Source organism: Patella vulgata, chromosome 1 (assembly GCF_932274485.2).
Source record: "Patella vulgata chromosome 1, xgPatVulg1.2, whole genome shotgun sequence".
NCBI lineage: Eukaryota > Metazoa > Mollusca > Gastropoda > Patellidae > Patella > Patella vulgata.
The window spans coordinates 8391909-8407503 of NC_065879.2; the positions used below are offsets into that span (position 1 = coordinate 8391909).

General features: G+C 38.7%; 1 protein-coding gene across 1 annotated transcript; it reads right to left on the reverse strand.

Annotated features, from left to right (window-relative positions):
* Positions 1 to 335: 335 nt before the first annotated feature.
* On the reverse strand, positions 336 to 15595 carry LOC126812566 (neurotrypsin; the record flags this gene model as incomplete). Its single annotated transcript, XM_050539027.1, has 9 exons — positions 336 to 344; positions 7489 to 7541; positions 9216 to 9385; positions 10262 to 10403; positions 11867 to 12036; positions 12634 to 12775; positions 13205 to 13374; positions 14199 to 14340; positions 15436 to 15595. Coding segments are annotated over 9 exons (1158 nt in total), but the record flags the coding sequence as incomplete, so codon positions are not given.

The following is a 15595-nucleotide window of genomic DNA, read 5'->3' on the forward strand; positions in this document are numbered from 1 at the left end:
TTCAGGAGCAACATATGGTTCAATTTTATTTCAATAATTCGCTTGCACGTAGGGGTCTTTAGCAGTGGCAGGAAACCGGAGGACCAGGTGAAATACCACGTTGTTGGTCAGGAGACTCTACTCCTTGTCATGTACAACCGGGGAAGCGAAACCAAGCCAATCGACTCAATGACAGACCTTATGATACAACGCTCACGCGCAAAACATTCGGACATCCAGCCCCCCCCCCCCCCAACATTCCTATGGAAACCAACTCTGACCCTTTACTTGCCAATCAAATGCTATATTTATTTTTATTAGTCGGATTTCATGCAAAATGCAAAAAACAAAAACGTTCAATTACCCTAAAAGTTAAATAGTAGATGTATTAAATAATCATAGATTCATTGAATATATACCTTTTATATGCACCTTGAGTCAAGAGATTTAATAGACCATATGCAACAGAATCTCGGCATGCTATTTTTAGTTAACTTCTCAATATATTGACCCAAACGGTGCCTTTGTGTGAAATTCTTCAAGTTTCGGGAATATACCTATCTCACTTGCATCGATATTCTAGAGTTTATGAGGACGGTCTAGCTTCTAGCTAAGGGTTATTACTTTTTTTTATAAACAATATTTATTCAGAAACTGAGGGGATTGGGGAACAGGCAAAACCTATATAAACCCCTCTCCCACACACTTGGCTAAATATATATGAAAAGTATTTGAATTTTGCGAAATACAGCACACTGGTTGAGAATCACTGGTTTAATCCCTAGATTAATAGATCAGTAAACTCTCTTGTTTAGGAAACACCCAAATGGTAAACAATCTATTGTCAGATTCTACATGGAAAGCTTCCAATAGGGCAACAATAACAACTGTCTAGTCGTTCGGATGAGACGAAAAACCGAGGTCCCGCGTACACATTGGCGTGTACGTAAAAGATGCCTTGACATGGAAAGCTTCCAATAGGGCAACAATAACAACTGTCTAGTCGTTCGGATGGGACGAAAAACCGAGGTCCCGCGTACACATTGGCGTGTACGTAAAAGATGCCATGACAGTTGGAATTCGATATAAAAGTAGGTGGTAGTGCCGCTGTCCGGGCAAAACTTCCCTCATAGCACACTGTATGCCGCCTTCATTAGCCCAGTTCGGAGCAGAACAGTAGGGCGTTAAACTCCATTTCATTTCCAATAAGGTCGCACACAGTATTCGAAGAATAAGATCTTGTACTTACATCATAACCAACTGTTCTACTTAGTTGATCTTCTGTTAAACTTAGACGTTTTCTGAAGTCAGTATCACCACCGCTTAGAACAGGACTTGTATATACCAGTTCATCCTTGACATACCACAGTGCCTTATAAAATACTAAATAATTTACTCCCGTAAAATCACAGTGAAATCTGAACATCTTTCGGAACTCTTCATGAATAGTTTCAACGCTAATATTTACAGATGGCAATACATCCAGATGTTTCTCGTCTGAAAATTAATAAATTAAACGTAACCGAATAAATGGCCAAGTTTTCAAACTTTTCCTTTTTTTGTTGCTTAAACTAAAAGGAAAAGACGAGCGTTAACACAAATAATGCAGTATGCCGCATATTAAAGAGAGAGAGAGAGAGAGAGAGAGAGAGAGAGAGATGGGGTTTAAAGTCCTCTCGACACAGACTAGGTCATTTCGGGACTAACATATGGTTCAAGTTTATTTCAATAATTATCTTGTGCGTAGGGGTCTTTAGCAATGGGAGGAAACCGGAGGATCCGGAGAAAACCCACGAAGTTGGACAGACAACCCTACTCCTTGTCACATACAACCGGGAAATCGAAACCACGCCAGTTGACTCAATGAAAGACCTTATGATACAGCGCGCACGTGCTAACCATTCGGCCATCCAACCCCCTAGAAAATAAATAAATCAAACGTGACCGAATAAATGGCCAACTTTTCAAATTATTCCATTTTTTGTTGCTTAAACTAAAACGAAAAGATGAGCGTTAACACAAACAATGCAGTATGACGCATATTAAAGAAATGTTATGTTATTATGTACCGATACAATGTACCTGCTTTAAAGTGAAAGGTCGACAGAAGATCTCAAATGACAGGGTTATAATGGCAATGTACATACACTTTCAAAACCATTCCCAAATGGTCGACACACTACCGAGCCATGCTAGCGGAGAAACTGGAGTACTTGAAGTCACGTCACTTTACCAAAGATGTTGTACAAGAGTACTCTAGCCACGCCCTAGCATGGGCCAAGAAGTCCTACGGCACGCGACTTCAGGATAGTGTGAAGACAGAGTACCATCGCCTACTGTCCACGGTCTCTAAAACTGTCACGCCCCCTCCCCCATCACCCATGCACATTACACACAACCTTCTCGGGGACACGCCAAAACGATACACACCCAACAAGAGAAAATTATCCCCTGGAGTAGGCACTTGCATTAACACTCCCTCGAAACGTGCAGCTAGATCAACCAGTTCGCACCGGGTTGTGTCTGGCTCACCTACTTCCTCGGGATCTATATCGCCACTAAACGCGCTTGTCGACTGTCTGTCCCCTAGATCGCCCATCATTCCTAACCCTAGAATTGCCACCAGATCTTCCACCAGATGTAGGCGACCACTCAACCTATCCCTAAAGAGACCTCACAGCTACAAAGGTAAAGACGAGAAGGATTTATGGTTCCTACCACCCGTCATGGCAAAGACCCTGGTTATTGGATCCTCTAACCTGGCTAGGATTCCATCCTTCCTCGGGGACTGGGAGATCCATAGCTATTCTGGAGCCAAGATTAGCCACATCAAACAGATCCTCCAGAACTACATGGGTCCTGCACCAGAGGAATTAGTGATACAGGGAGGAAAGTGGATCAAGGATACACGAGCAGATGCTAGATCTACTCGAGGTGACCAGAGCAGCTTTCCCAACAACCAAGCTCTTCGCCACACAGATCCCCACTTCTTCCCGGCTCCGACAAGAAAATCCGATCGCCTACCAAAACATCAACAGCTACAACCAACTGATCTCCACTGCACCTTCACCAAACGCCACCACATTGCCAACCTTCAAGGGTTAAATAGAACTGAAAGGTAACGACGCCATCCACTGGAGCCCAGACACGGCCAGAGAGATCATCAACTGCTGGATGAGGAATTTAAACTAGGATTAGGGAAAAGGAATGAGAAGCCGTCTTTAGGACAGACAGTTGTCAATTTGAGCGACAGACTTCTCAACCCCCTAGAAATGAACATTCTTGATAAAGGCCTTAAATCCATCTCAACCCCCACAATAACCTCCATAGACCCCATCACCCAGGCAACCGATCGCTTCCAAAGAACACTTTCGTTGACTTATTTTTTTAGGAACAAACCCGGCAGAGGTAAAAATTATTCACAGCAAAATCCACATGGAAACCACCTAAAAAGCCATCCTAAAAACTTTCGACGAAATGAATATAGAAATATCATCCCTTCAACCACAATCACAAAAACCAAATCTCAACCGAGCAACTAATACAGCATTAAACACCCTTAAAAAAGACAAAAACATAATAATTAAGAAAAGCGACAAAAGCTCGTGTTGTGTCATAATGAATCGCGCAGACTATATCTCAGAGGCAGAAAAACAATTAAGTAATCCTAACATTACACTAAATTAGACCAACCCATCTTTAAGGACACCGCAACTTTAATAAACAACGTCTTACATGAATTGCAGGATAAGGAATACATAACAGCAAAACAATATGATTATCTATCTGCTAAATCTGATTGCCGACAAAGACATCTCTTACACTACCAAAAATATATACATAAAAATCCAGAAACAGAATGGTTTATACCTAATAAATTACCCAAGGGACGCAGCGAATCATACAACGTATCACAATATATAGACCATTTCTTATTACCCCTAGCATGCCAACACCCATCCTACCTTAAAGACGTTAACGATTTCATTCACAATGTGACAAGCAATACGTAGGGGAGACTCAAAATGCACTTAGGGAAAGAATTAACGGTCACCGATCAGACATAGTCACCAAAAAAGACAAACCGGTCTCAATTCATTTCAACCAACCAAATCATGACATTTCTGATCTCATTGTCACGCCAATAGAAAAGACCAAGAGCGACTTTGAAACTACAGAAGAAATTAAAACGTTTAGGCTAACAAGAGAAAAATTCTGGATTGACAAATTGAAAACAACAGCCCCCCTAGGTTTGAATATTCATACGGCTAGCGCAATAGCCCCTTTTGTAGTTCCATTTAGCGCAACAGTAGCAAGTGCATCCAAAATCATCAGAAAACACTATACTGATCTCCAAGAAAATCACCCGAAAATATTCACACAGAAACTTATAATTGCATATTCTAAAAATAAAAATCTGAACGACATTCTAGTGCACAGTAAATTAGATTAAATAAGACCAATCTCCACCCTAACCCAAAACAAACCATATATCAAATCCTATCTCTAACCGTTAGTAAATAAAATCAACTAGATATAAGAATCCCTAGCCCTAACCCGGTGATGTGGAATAAACACGATTTTTTTTAGAAAACCCAATCCGTAGTAGGAAACACACTAATGTGGCTCTCTACCGAGAGCCTCAAATTTATTTTCTTTTTTCTTCAGAAACAATAATACCAGAATACCAGAAGCACCATCCAAGGAAGACCATCAGCGCCACCAACACCAAAAAACAGTGAAATCGCCTTTGTATATAATTCTAATGTATTGTATGTATTTTTAATAAAACTAGGAAATGTCACGAACTAATTTTTCATCATCCTAGTTCAGTGCTTATGTGGAGACTTAACCTCTCCCCCAAATTCTTAAACGTAACCCACAATCTATATATGACGCCATATGTGCTAAAATGTGCAGGACCGTCGCCGATCTAGCGCTCTCCGATATAGCCTTCTCCCAGATCTTCCTGTAGTGTAGGCCATCGAAAGTAACAAAAAACGAAACGAAGTATAGATCTGTATTTTGATCAGATTGCAATGGCCAGGGAGCATTTATTCTACTGTAACACAAAGCGTATTTTTTACGACTACCAGAATAGATATGTTACTAACCTGAACAAATAACCGAAGCATCTTGACTATGAGCGCAATTGTTATTATAATAGTAATAGTAACTACTGTGTCCACAGTATCTATATAGTCCCGGTTCTGATCCTGTGCATGCAACTTTAGTAATATATATAGGTCCAGTTCCTTGGCCAAAGTAAGCTCCACTTTTAGCTATCGCCCCATTCCTTAATACAAATGATTAGCATTTTATTACGACATTAGTAAAATCCCCCAAAATAACATTGCAGCATTTAAATTATACTGAGGGTAGTTAGGTTATTAGTACTTAGTAATCGATTATCATGTTGACAAAAAAAAAAAAAAAAAAAAAAAAAACGTGCTGCCTGATTTTGAGCGAAAAATAAAGGAAAGAAAATTATTAGATTGCAGGAAATATATATATATATATAAACAACATTACGGGCTAAAGCCAAGTTCTCGACAAGCCACTGATGCATCTTCGGTTCCCCACTGATCATCACAGATTGTGCCCCATTGACTGCGAAAATAAAATTCAACTCTTCCCTTATTTGGTGTTGAACCTCTTACCAGACGAATAGATGCTAAAATAAATTGAATAAAAGAAGTCTTATTGGACACAACCAGTATCAAAATTAAAATGACGGGAGTCAGGGTGGTTCAGTGACTATGGCGTTTGCTCACTTACCTGGAGGTTCAATCTAGGTGTTGGCCGAGGATGTTCCTCGAGATTTTCCGTTGTGGTTTCCATTTGTCAATATGCAGGACGGAGATAAGATACGGCAAGGAACAGCGTCTAGTGAAATGGTGGGGGAGGGGGGGGGCGCGTGGATAAGAAAAGTAGAGCGTTACACACCATTTCATAAAAAATGACAGAATCAAATCTTCTTCACGTTCTGGAATATCAATGATGTCATGGCACAATGCGATGTTAATTTTGCCTGAACGTAAAATCAACCAGTAGTCTGACCATTCGAATTGTCATGCGTTTGTGTGTGTGTGTGTGTGTGTGGGGGGGGGGGGGTCTCTGAACCATCTTACCCTCATTTTGCTATGAAAAGTACCTTGTTGTTCAGGACCGAGACAAAATCATGTTGAACCTTTTCATTTTGGCAGCAATAAATTTCATTTATACAAAATACGAAAATCCATATTTTACGTTTTTTCCGAGGAAAGTTGATGTTTAATAAATATTTTACAAACGGCGTTCACAAAACCAGAACTTACGGCGACATATGATTGAAACATCTCCATTATGTTGACAGTTTGTTGTACCCCATGGTTTGTGTTTACATATGGACACAGTTGATTCTTGACCATTGCTACAATCTACACCATCTAACCATATAGGTCCAGTACCTTCTCCAAAATATGCTCCCCCAAAAGCTTCAGCTCGGGTTCTAATTTTAAACAAAAATAAAAATATATCTAATTACAATTTCCCGATCGCCATTTGCAGTATCGAATGTAGACTTTTTTATTTGCGTGAGAACCCTAGTCGACAGTTATTGTATTCCACAGAACTGGGTCCAGTGTATTTCCAGTTTAATTCCTCAATTACATTGGTCGACTGTTAGTCTCGGTCACCCTGAACCTCCTAGTCTTCAACGTACAGAGGGTTTGGGACCGTTGTCAAAAGGTCATTGCCCACGCGTAACCAGGTGTTTGGTTTTTAATGTGGTTGATTATCCAGTATCTTTGGCCAAGTCAAGTAAGAGTTGCGCCCCTTCCCGCAATAAATACCATAATTCTTACATCTATATAAACAAACATGAACCGTGACGACGAATTAGAATTAATTTAAAAAACATATATGACCTATGAAGAGAGAAATTTTACAATAAAACAAAATAAGAGTGTTGGCTATTGAACTGGCAATGCAATCAAATGGATTTTTTGAAATGGCATTCTTAAATTTCATGGGCGTCAACATCTTGTTTTGGGACTAGTTACCTCCCTTAGACTTTGTTTATGATAATATAAAATGCCGGATAGTTTAGCCGATGAACTATTATTCTTAAATGTTGACAAAGCATCCAGACTAATATTCGTAGAATATTTTTTCTGGATGATAGAGACTAATTGACTGTAGGCTTTTGTATTTGGTTGAGAACACTGGTCGAAACGCCATTTAACAATGAACGAATAAATAATGTGTACCCTAAATGATCGCTTGTCTCATAGCATAGATGTGTCAAATAGTACAGACTTACGTTGGGAAGCCAAGCTCGTTACAAACCACTGTTGCTTCTTGTAACCTCCAGCCCTGATCACAAACTGTTCCCCATGTTTCATTAATACGAACTTCTAGTCGTCCTTCTCGAGGTCCAGACCCTCCCACTAGTCGGTATGGAATAGCTATACAATATAGTATTACATGATTATTAAACCTAGAACATCTGATATCATTTATACGAACTTCTTGACGGCCTTCTCGAGGTCCAGACCCTCCCACTAGTCGGTATGGAATAGCTATACAATATAGGAATACATGATTATTAAACCTAGAACATCTGATATCATTTATACGAATTTCTTGACGGCCTTCTCGAGGTCCAGACCATCCCACTAGTCGGTATGGAATAGCTATACAATATAGGAATACATGATTATTAAACCTAGAACATCTGCTATCATTTATACGAACTTCTTGACGGCCTTCTCGAGGCCCAGAACATCCCACTAGTCGGTATGGAATCGCTAGGAATACATGAAACCTACAACGTCTTATATAATTTCCCACAAAGCTGACAGGTGTTTTATTGTGCAATTTTACGTTGTCAAAGAGTAACCGAATACAGTGTGTGCAAAACAGCTTTCTTCAACGTCCGCTTCTACTGAAGAGTTATCGCCGGCAAGTACAGTATTATGTGATATCTATTTACAGGTGTGATTAAAAGATATAACAAATTGGTGAAAAATTTATATATGTGCAAAACAAAAATGGGAGAGAGAGAGAGAGAGAGATATAGAGAGAGATAGAGGGAGGTGGGGTTAACGTCCACTCGACACACGGGACTAACACACGGTTCAATGTTATTTAGCTATGGGAGGAAACCGGAGGACCCCGAGAAAATCCACGAAGCTGGACAGGCGACCATACTCCTTGTCACGTACAAATGGGGAACCGAAACCACGCCAATTGACTCAATGACAGACCTTATGATACAGAGCGCGTGCGCTAACCATTCGGCCATCCACCCCCCACCCCCCCAACGAGAATGGACAACGCATTCATAAAAGTGATACGAACATACACCTGCATATATAGTAATGTTAATTTTGTCCTATTTCTCCCATCAATGAGATCCAGGTACAGCTTGTCTGCGATATCATCCTCGGTGGAAGCGGACGTTAAACACTAAGACGAACAACATCTAGGTACAGAATCGTTGGTATAATACCATATTGAATGAGACCAGGATGGATTTCAGACTAACTTCGGTGTGAATTCTCAGTTTTCACAAGGCTACTTATAACAGATAAAGTTTGTTTGAGGTTGGTCATATCAATTTTGAGATGCTGAAACTGTAAGTGGTTATCGTTTGTCTTTCATCTAAATCGGGCAGAAAATATAAACGCAAACACATTACTTCAGTTATAGACCATAATCCACCAGGTTCCGGAGATGGAAAGATTGCGAACAATCTGAATAAAACACAGATCCTATTTCGTTTCGTTTTTATAGTTCAAAATTTCGTTTTACTTGTCTTTACTACACTAGGATCTGGAAGAGTTGTTATCATTGACGTGTTGCGAATGATGTGAGCTATTAGCCAATGAAACGGCCTATTACGGTGAGATTTAGGCGTGATTGGCACGGAACTGTGGGTAATCCACTAGTAACATCAATGCTGATTGGTTAATCAAATGTCTGACGTCATGGGGTCAAAAGCTGCTCGTGTGACCTCTGATGTGACCTATCGCTACAACCGGGCAGATCTTTATGTAGTGTAGGCCATCGAATGTATAAAAGAATGTATAAAAAACGAAACGAAATATAGATCTGTATTTTAATCAAATTGCAGTGCAAAGGGCTATAAACTAACAGAAAAATATTGAAAGTGATCAATTGTAGTAAATGATTAGTGGTCTGATCCCTATATGAGTGTTCAAACGTTGTGTACATTAAAAAAAATAACTCACGTTTGCAGATGACAGACACGTCGTTCGCGTGACCACATGTAGCTTGACCGAATCCATTATGCTCACAATTTGCAAGAACGGCTTCTGAACCATTACATTTCACTTTATCTAGCCATATCTGGCCACTGCCTTGTCCAAAGTGAGATCCCTTTCTAACAACAGCTCCATCTCTAAAAAGAATCAGAATATGTTTAAATGGAACAGCCTCAGAATATCTTAACTCGATACTTTTCGAACAGGTGCCCCACCGCACCTTAAAGATACATTATGGGAGATTAGATAAAGAGTTGATTGTTCGCGCTATAATAGTTAACATATAGATAACGTAAATAGAATATGTTGAAAATTTCAGTCAATATGCGACACTCTGAACCGAGATATTAGCTTTTTGCATTTTAAGCCTAGCCTCGATCATCAATACTAAAGACGGCACGATAAAACATAGTTTCGATTATCCATATTTTGATTTAATCATCAATAAGCGTTGATCAGCAGATCGTATTCCAATCCAGTTATTCTATCACAGTCTCACACAACAACTTTTGGTCTTCGAAGGAATTATTAGTGAGCAGAAATTCGGCCGTGTATCTGTTATCACTCGTCCCTTCAGTCAATTATATAGAGCGGCGACTCGTGTTTTCCTTTGGCGTTCGTCACTTCCGATTCGGGAAACATGTATTACTCAGCTATCGTAGCAATGATCTCTGTGTTAAAAGTATATTTGGAATGTGTTTAACCAGCTCTAACACATATGTGATAATGACTGGCACCAATATTGTCCTTTAATGTCTAATTAATAATTTATATAACATTTCAGGCCTAAAGAAAGACCTTCAATAGGAAATTTGACTCTTGCATAATGTATGTTTAACCATAAGTTAGTTATTTTTATTTAACTATAACTCTAACAGAGCAGTTTATAGAGTTCATTTCTTCACACTTTGTCACTTGACAAAATTGAATAAAATACAAAACGTTTACTTCAAAAAAGAAGTGTTCTCTGGTTATCTCCCCTTCCCCTTAAAAAAAGATATAAATATATTTACGGATGAAATCCAAGATCTCTACAAACAACTGAAGCCTCTTCATCTCCCCATCCCTCATCACATACAGTTCCCCACTCATTATTATAAAATACTTCCACTCGTCCTTCATTGGGTTCTGGTCCGCCTACTAATCTAACTGGAACTGAGAAATTAAAAAAAAACTCAACAGATTATTAGACACTTTTACGCTGAATCAAGCGCCAAAACTTTTATTTAAAGACGACTTATGCCAGATTTAGATAGAGGGCTATACTAGCTCAAAAATAGATAAATAAAAATGAATATAATAAACATTTCTGTCAAATTTCGGTCATGTACAAAGTTATGAATGTTTGCAGTGTTGACAAGAAATAGCCGATTGTCAAATACCATTACCATGATTGACGGTCCTTGTATTGAGCGATGTCCGTTTTAACATTAACCGATTATATGGCGAGCGTGCTGTAATTTATTCAATATGTCGGCTACACGATGATATACCACTTATTTACACCATTTGCGTTATAGGACGTTTTGGTCCGATTTTCACGAAATTCGAACTCAACCATCATTAAGGTGTAACGGTGATATATTCACACGGTTTTGTAAATCGGATGATAATTGTGACCTCTAGAGTGACCTAAAGATAAAAACGCGATTTTTCGTACAGTCAATCGCCATAATTTAGGATTTTACGATCCGATATGCGCAAATATCGACAGGAACCACGATCTTTGGGTTATAAACATGTATTTCAAGTTTCATCAAAATCGGATTCAATATCTCGGCCATACGATGGTCTAGAGATTTGGTTATGGGCTTGTCATGTGAATAAATGTTCAAATAATGTATATAAAGCTAGAAATAAACCCTCCTGTATACACCAAGAAAACTGTACGTGTATCCCAAGCTTTGGATAGGATGTTATTATTATGGATTCACTTCTCAAAAATAATCTGCGATCAATGACATCATCTGTTGTTGACTGACACAACCAATGAAATCAGGGTGTCACCAAATTATATTCCTTCTCATGGTTTTACAAAACAAACTGCATTTTCTTGATTAAAGTAGCTAAGTCTCTAACTCAATATCATTCAAAGTCTTCGACATTGAAAACACGAATTATTTGTCAATTTACATCAACATTGATGTTGTGATCTTACCGGGAAAAGATGGGATTCTGATATCCAATATTTAAGGCAAAATAAACATTTTACCATTGGTACACGAATCGTGTACCATAATGCGTTTCAGGCCCATTCTAACAAGGGACTCGAAGAACGAGGCTAGACATTCAACAAGTCATGTGAAACGATGACGGCATATTCATATCGGGAGAGTAAATAAATACTATGTAGACTAGAATAACCAGACGCTAGAAATTTTCATTCGATTGAGACTTCTGACGTAACTAATTTGAAATTAGAGTAAAAATGGAAACGATTGAATGTAAATCAGTTAATATATATTCCTATTACATTATTATATGCGTTACGACCCATTTGTGCCAATTTCAAGGTCCAAAATATTAGCGATTTAGCTCCTTTAAGGTTTTAAATTATCTTTTTTCTAAAAATAAAATTTAAGTGTTTTTGTTTACAAAACTAAAATTGATCAACCTACGTTTACAGATGACCGAGACATCCTTTGCGTGGTTACAGTTTTTCTGATCCCAGCATGAGTGTTTACAGTCCCTGAGATGAGCTTCAGAACCTCTGCAGTATACGTCATCAAATAGGATTGGTCCAGTTCCCTGTCCAAAATAAGCACCTCTCTTATACACAGCATCAGTCCTATAAACATGAAAACAGATATTATAGGTTTCGTACAAATTTGGGTATTTAAACGGAAATGAAATGAAATTGGGTTTAACGTCCTACTGTTTTGCTCCTAAACTGGGCTAATGAAGACGGGCATGCCATACAGTGTGCTATGAGGGAAATTTTGCCCGGGCAGCGGCGCTGCGGCCTACTATTATATCTAATTCCAACTGCCAAGGGATCTTTTTCGTGCACGCCAATTTGTACACGGGACATCGGTTTTTCGTCCCATCCGAAAGACTAGACAGCTGCCCTTGTCAGGCCCTCCGTCCAGCATCACTGACAAGGGGGAAACCACGTCGGAAAATCTGGTTTTATCCAGACACTGTATAATACAGCTTGCGGCACCTGTCTCCAGTTGGTTAAAAATGTATCACGTATATTGAGTTAGTTGCTCGGTCATAATTAGAGGCTTTTATTAGCTTTTAACACAAAATTAAGCAAGTTTATTCTCCAAAATATAACCGGGATTGGTTCTTTAATCCGGCTGTGGGCATGACCAGACTGAACCAAGCATAATGGCAGAAATAAGGCTTTACAGAGAAAATAGAAACGATAAAAACAAATTACGTGGTATATCCAAGCTCTTTACAAACAACTCTAGTTGCTGCAGTGGTCCATCCATCATCACAAACGGTTCCCCATTGACCTTCAACAAACACTTCTACCCTTCCTTCATGAGGTCCTGAACCATCCACAAGTCGAACCAATGCTGAAATAAAACAAGAACGATCGTACGAGAGACCAGGAACTGGCCATGTTGTTGGATGAAATTCAAAAACTTAATTCACCAAATCGAAGCATGCCAATTGTCATGCCGATTGGACTTAAATTCATTCTGATTAAAACAGAATTCGTTTCGTTTTTTTATAGTGTACTTGTCTTTACTACACGATCTGTAAGAGTTTTTTTTTTATAAAACCCGCGTTTTGGATAATGTGAGGGACTAGCCATTGAAACGGTCTGTTACGGCTGATTTTTGGCGTGAGGTGCACGGAACTGTGGGAAACCCACTAGAAACATCAACAGTAATTGGTTAATCAAATGTCTGACGACATAGGGTCAAAGGCCGCTCGTATAGCTTAACATTCTCAAAGAATCAGTTCAATAGCTAATGACAAAAAAATCCCGATGGACTTACGCTGGCAAACCACCGAAACATCTTCAGAATGACTGCAACCTGTTTTTCCCCAACCGTTATGTTTACAGCTAGCTAATGCATCTTCATGGCCGATACAGTCGACATTGTGTAGAATTAAAGGTAATGTTCCAGCACCAAAATATGCATTTTGTTTAGCTACTGCCCCTTTTCTGTAACAATAAACACAACTGATGTATATCTATAGCAAACCACAACGGCCGTATATTCTATAAAAAACATAACGGCCGTATATTCTATAAAACACATAACGGCCTTATATTCAATAAAGACATAACGGCCGTATATTCTATAAAAGACATAACGGCCGTATATTCTATAAAAGACATAACGGCCGTATATTCTATAAAAGACAAAACCATAACGGTCGTATATTATATAAAATACATAACGACCGTATATTCTATAAAAGGCATAACGGCCGTATATTCTATAAAAGACATAACGGCCGTATATTCTATAAAAAAAACATAACGGTCGTATATTCTATAAAAGACAAAACGGCAGTATATTCTATTAAAACCATAACGGTCGTATATTCTATAAAAAAAAAACCCATAATGGCCGTATATTCTATAAAAAAACATAACGGCAGTATAGTCTGTAAAAACCATAACGGTCGTGTATATTCTATAAAAAAAACCGTAACGGCCGTATATTCTATAAAAACATAACGGCCGTATATTCTATAAAAAACATAACTGTTTTTTCTATAATAAAAACATATTCTTAACAAAAAACATAATTGCTGCATATTTTTTAACAAAAACCTAACGGCCGTATATTCTGTAACAAAAACACAATGGCTGTATAATTTGTGTATTTTTTTAACAAAACATAATGATAAAGGGCAAAGGCTGTATATTCCATAACAATAACATCATAATGTTTGTATGATAAAACATAATCGCTGTATATTGACCAAACCTAGGAGTTTTCAGGACTATGTTAACTATTACATATGACAAATACATACTTATCAAATCCAAGTTCATCACATACAATGGCAGCTTCTTCTGGTCCCCAGTTGTCACTACAGATTGCACCCCATCGTCGATTATATAAAACTTCCACCCGTCCTTCATGTGGTCCTGATCCTCCTTTCAGTCTATACTGAACTGATAAAAACGACGGGAGATGTTAATCGAAGGCCGGTTTGGGAGGTTCGGGCGTTTCCCGAGACCAAATTGGCCGCTTTATATAAATGAGAATTTTGAGGAATATTTGGCCTAACCCTAACCCTTTTTAGAAGACTGAAATTGGATCCAATCCCTTTTAAACCGGTTAGGTTTCGGATTAGTATTACCCCAAATATTCATTTATATAAAGATATAAAGCGGCCATTTTGGACTCCGGAAATACCCGAACCTCCCCAACCTACCTACAATTAGCATCTCCTAAAAATGATCAATAAAGTGCAGGTAAACAGTAACAAATAACAAGACACTCGTTTGTCGAAGCTATGTGACGTAGTAAGTTCAATAGGTGGACACAATGTCAAGTTTGGCGTGAGGTCTAGGGGAATTACCCAATACTACCCAAGTTCACCCAATACCACCCCAATACCACCTCATTATCACCACATACTACCCAATACTATAACATAATGATGCAACATAGAGATATTTGCTTCCCTATACCACCCAAAACAAGTTTGGCGTGGGGTCTGAGGGAATTACCCGCGAATTTCATAAAATCATAAGCTCTGGGTCAATATTTCTGAAGCCAAAACGTCGACAATGCTCCCCATGTTATTTGTTCGGTTTTATTACGATGAATGTAGGATCAAAGAAATATTCTGTTTACGAGCAAAGGGAAATGAAATGAAATGAAATGGGGTTTAACGTCCTACTGTTCTGCTCCTATGCTGGGCTAATGAAGACGGGCATACGCCATACAGTGTGCTATGAGGGAAATTTTGCCCCGGCAGCGGCACTATCGCCTACTCTTATATCGAATTCCAACTGCCAAGGGATCTTTTACGTGCATTCCAATGTATACACGAGCAAAGGGAGCTAGGTGTGGGTGGACACGCTATAAATGTTACTAATCTTATAAATAACATGTTTGTCTGCGATATCACTTCGGTGGAAGAGGACGTTAAATAAAGTTATTTCACACATCAATCACAACTTTCTTGTCTACTCGAAAAGAAAACATAGATGCTGGGTTTCAAATATTTCTTGAAAGAACAAAAAAAAAAATACACTTACGTTTACATATAACCGACGCATCTCTATCGTGACCACAAGAATTTCCTGTACACGAATAATCACAATTGCGTAAATAGTATTCAGTGCCAGCACAGTACAGGTTATTCAACCATACAGGTCCAGTGCCTGGTTCAAAGAAGGCACCACTTTTAGCAATAGC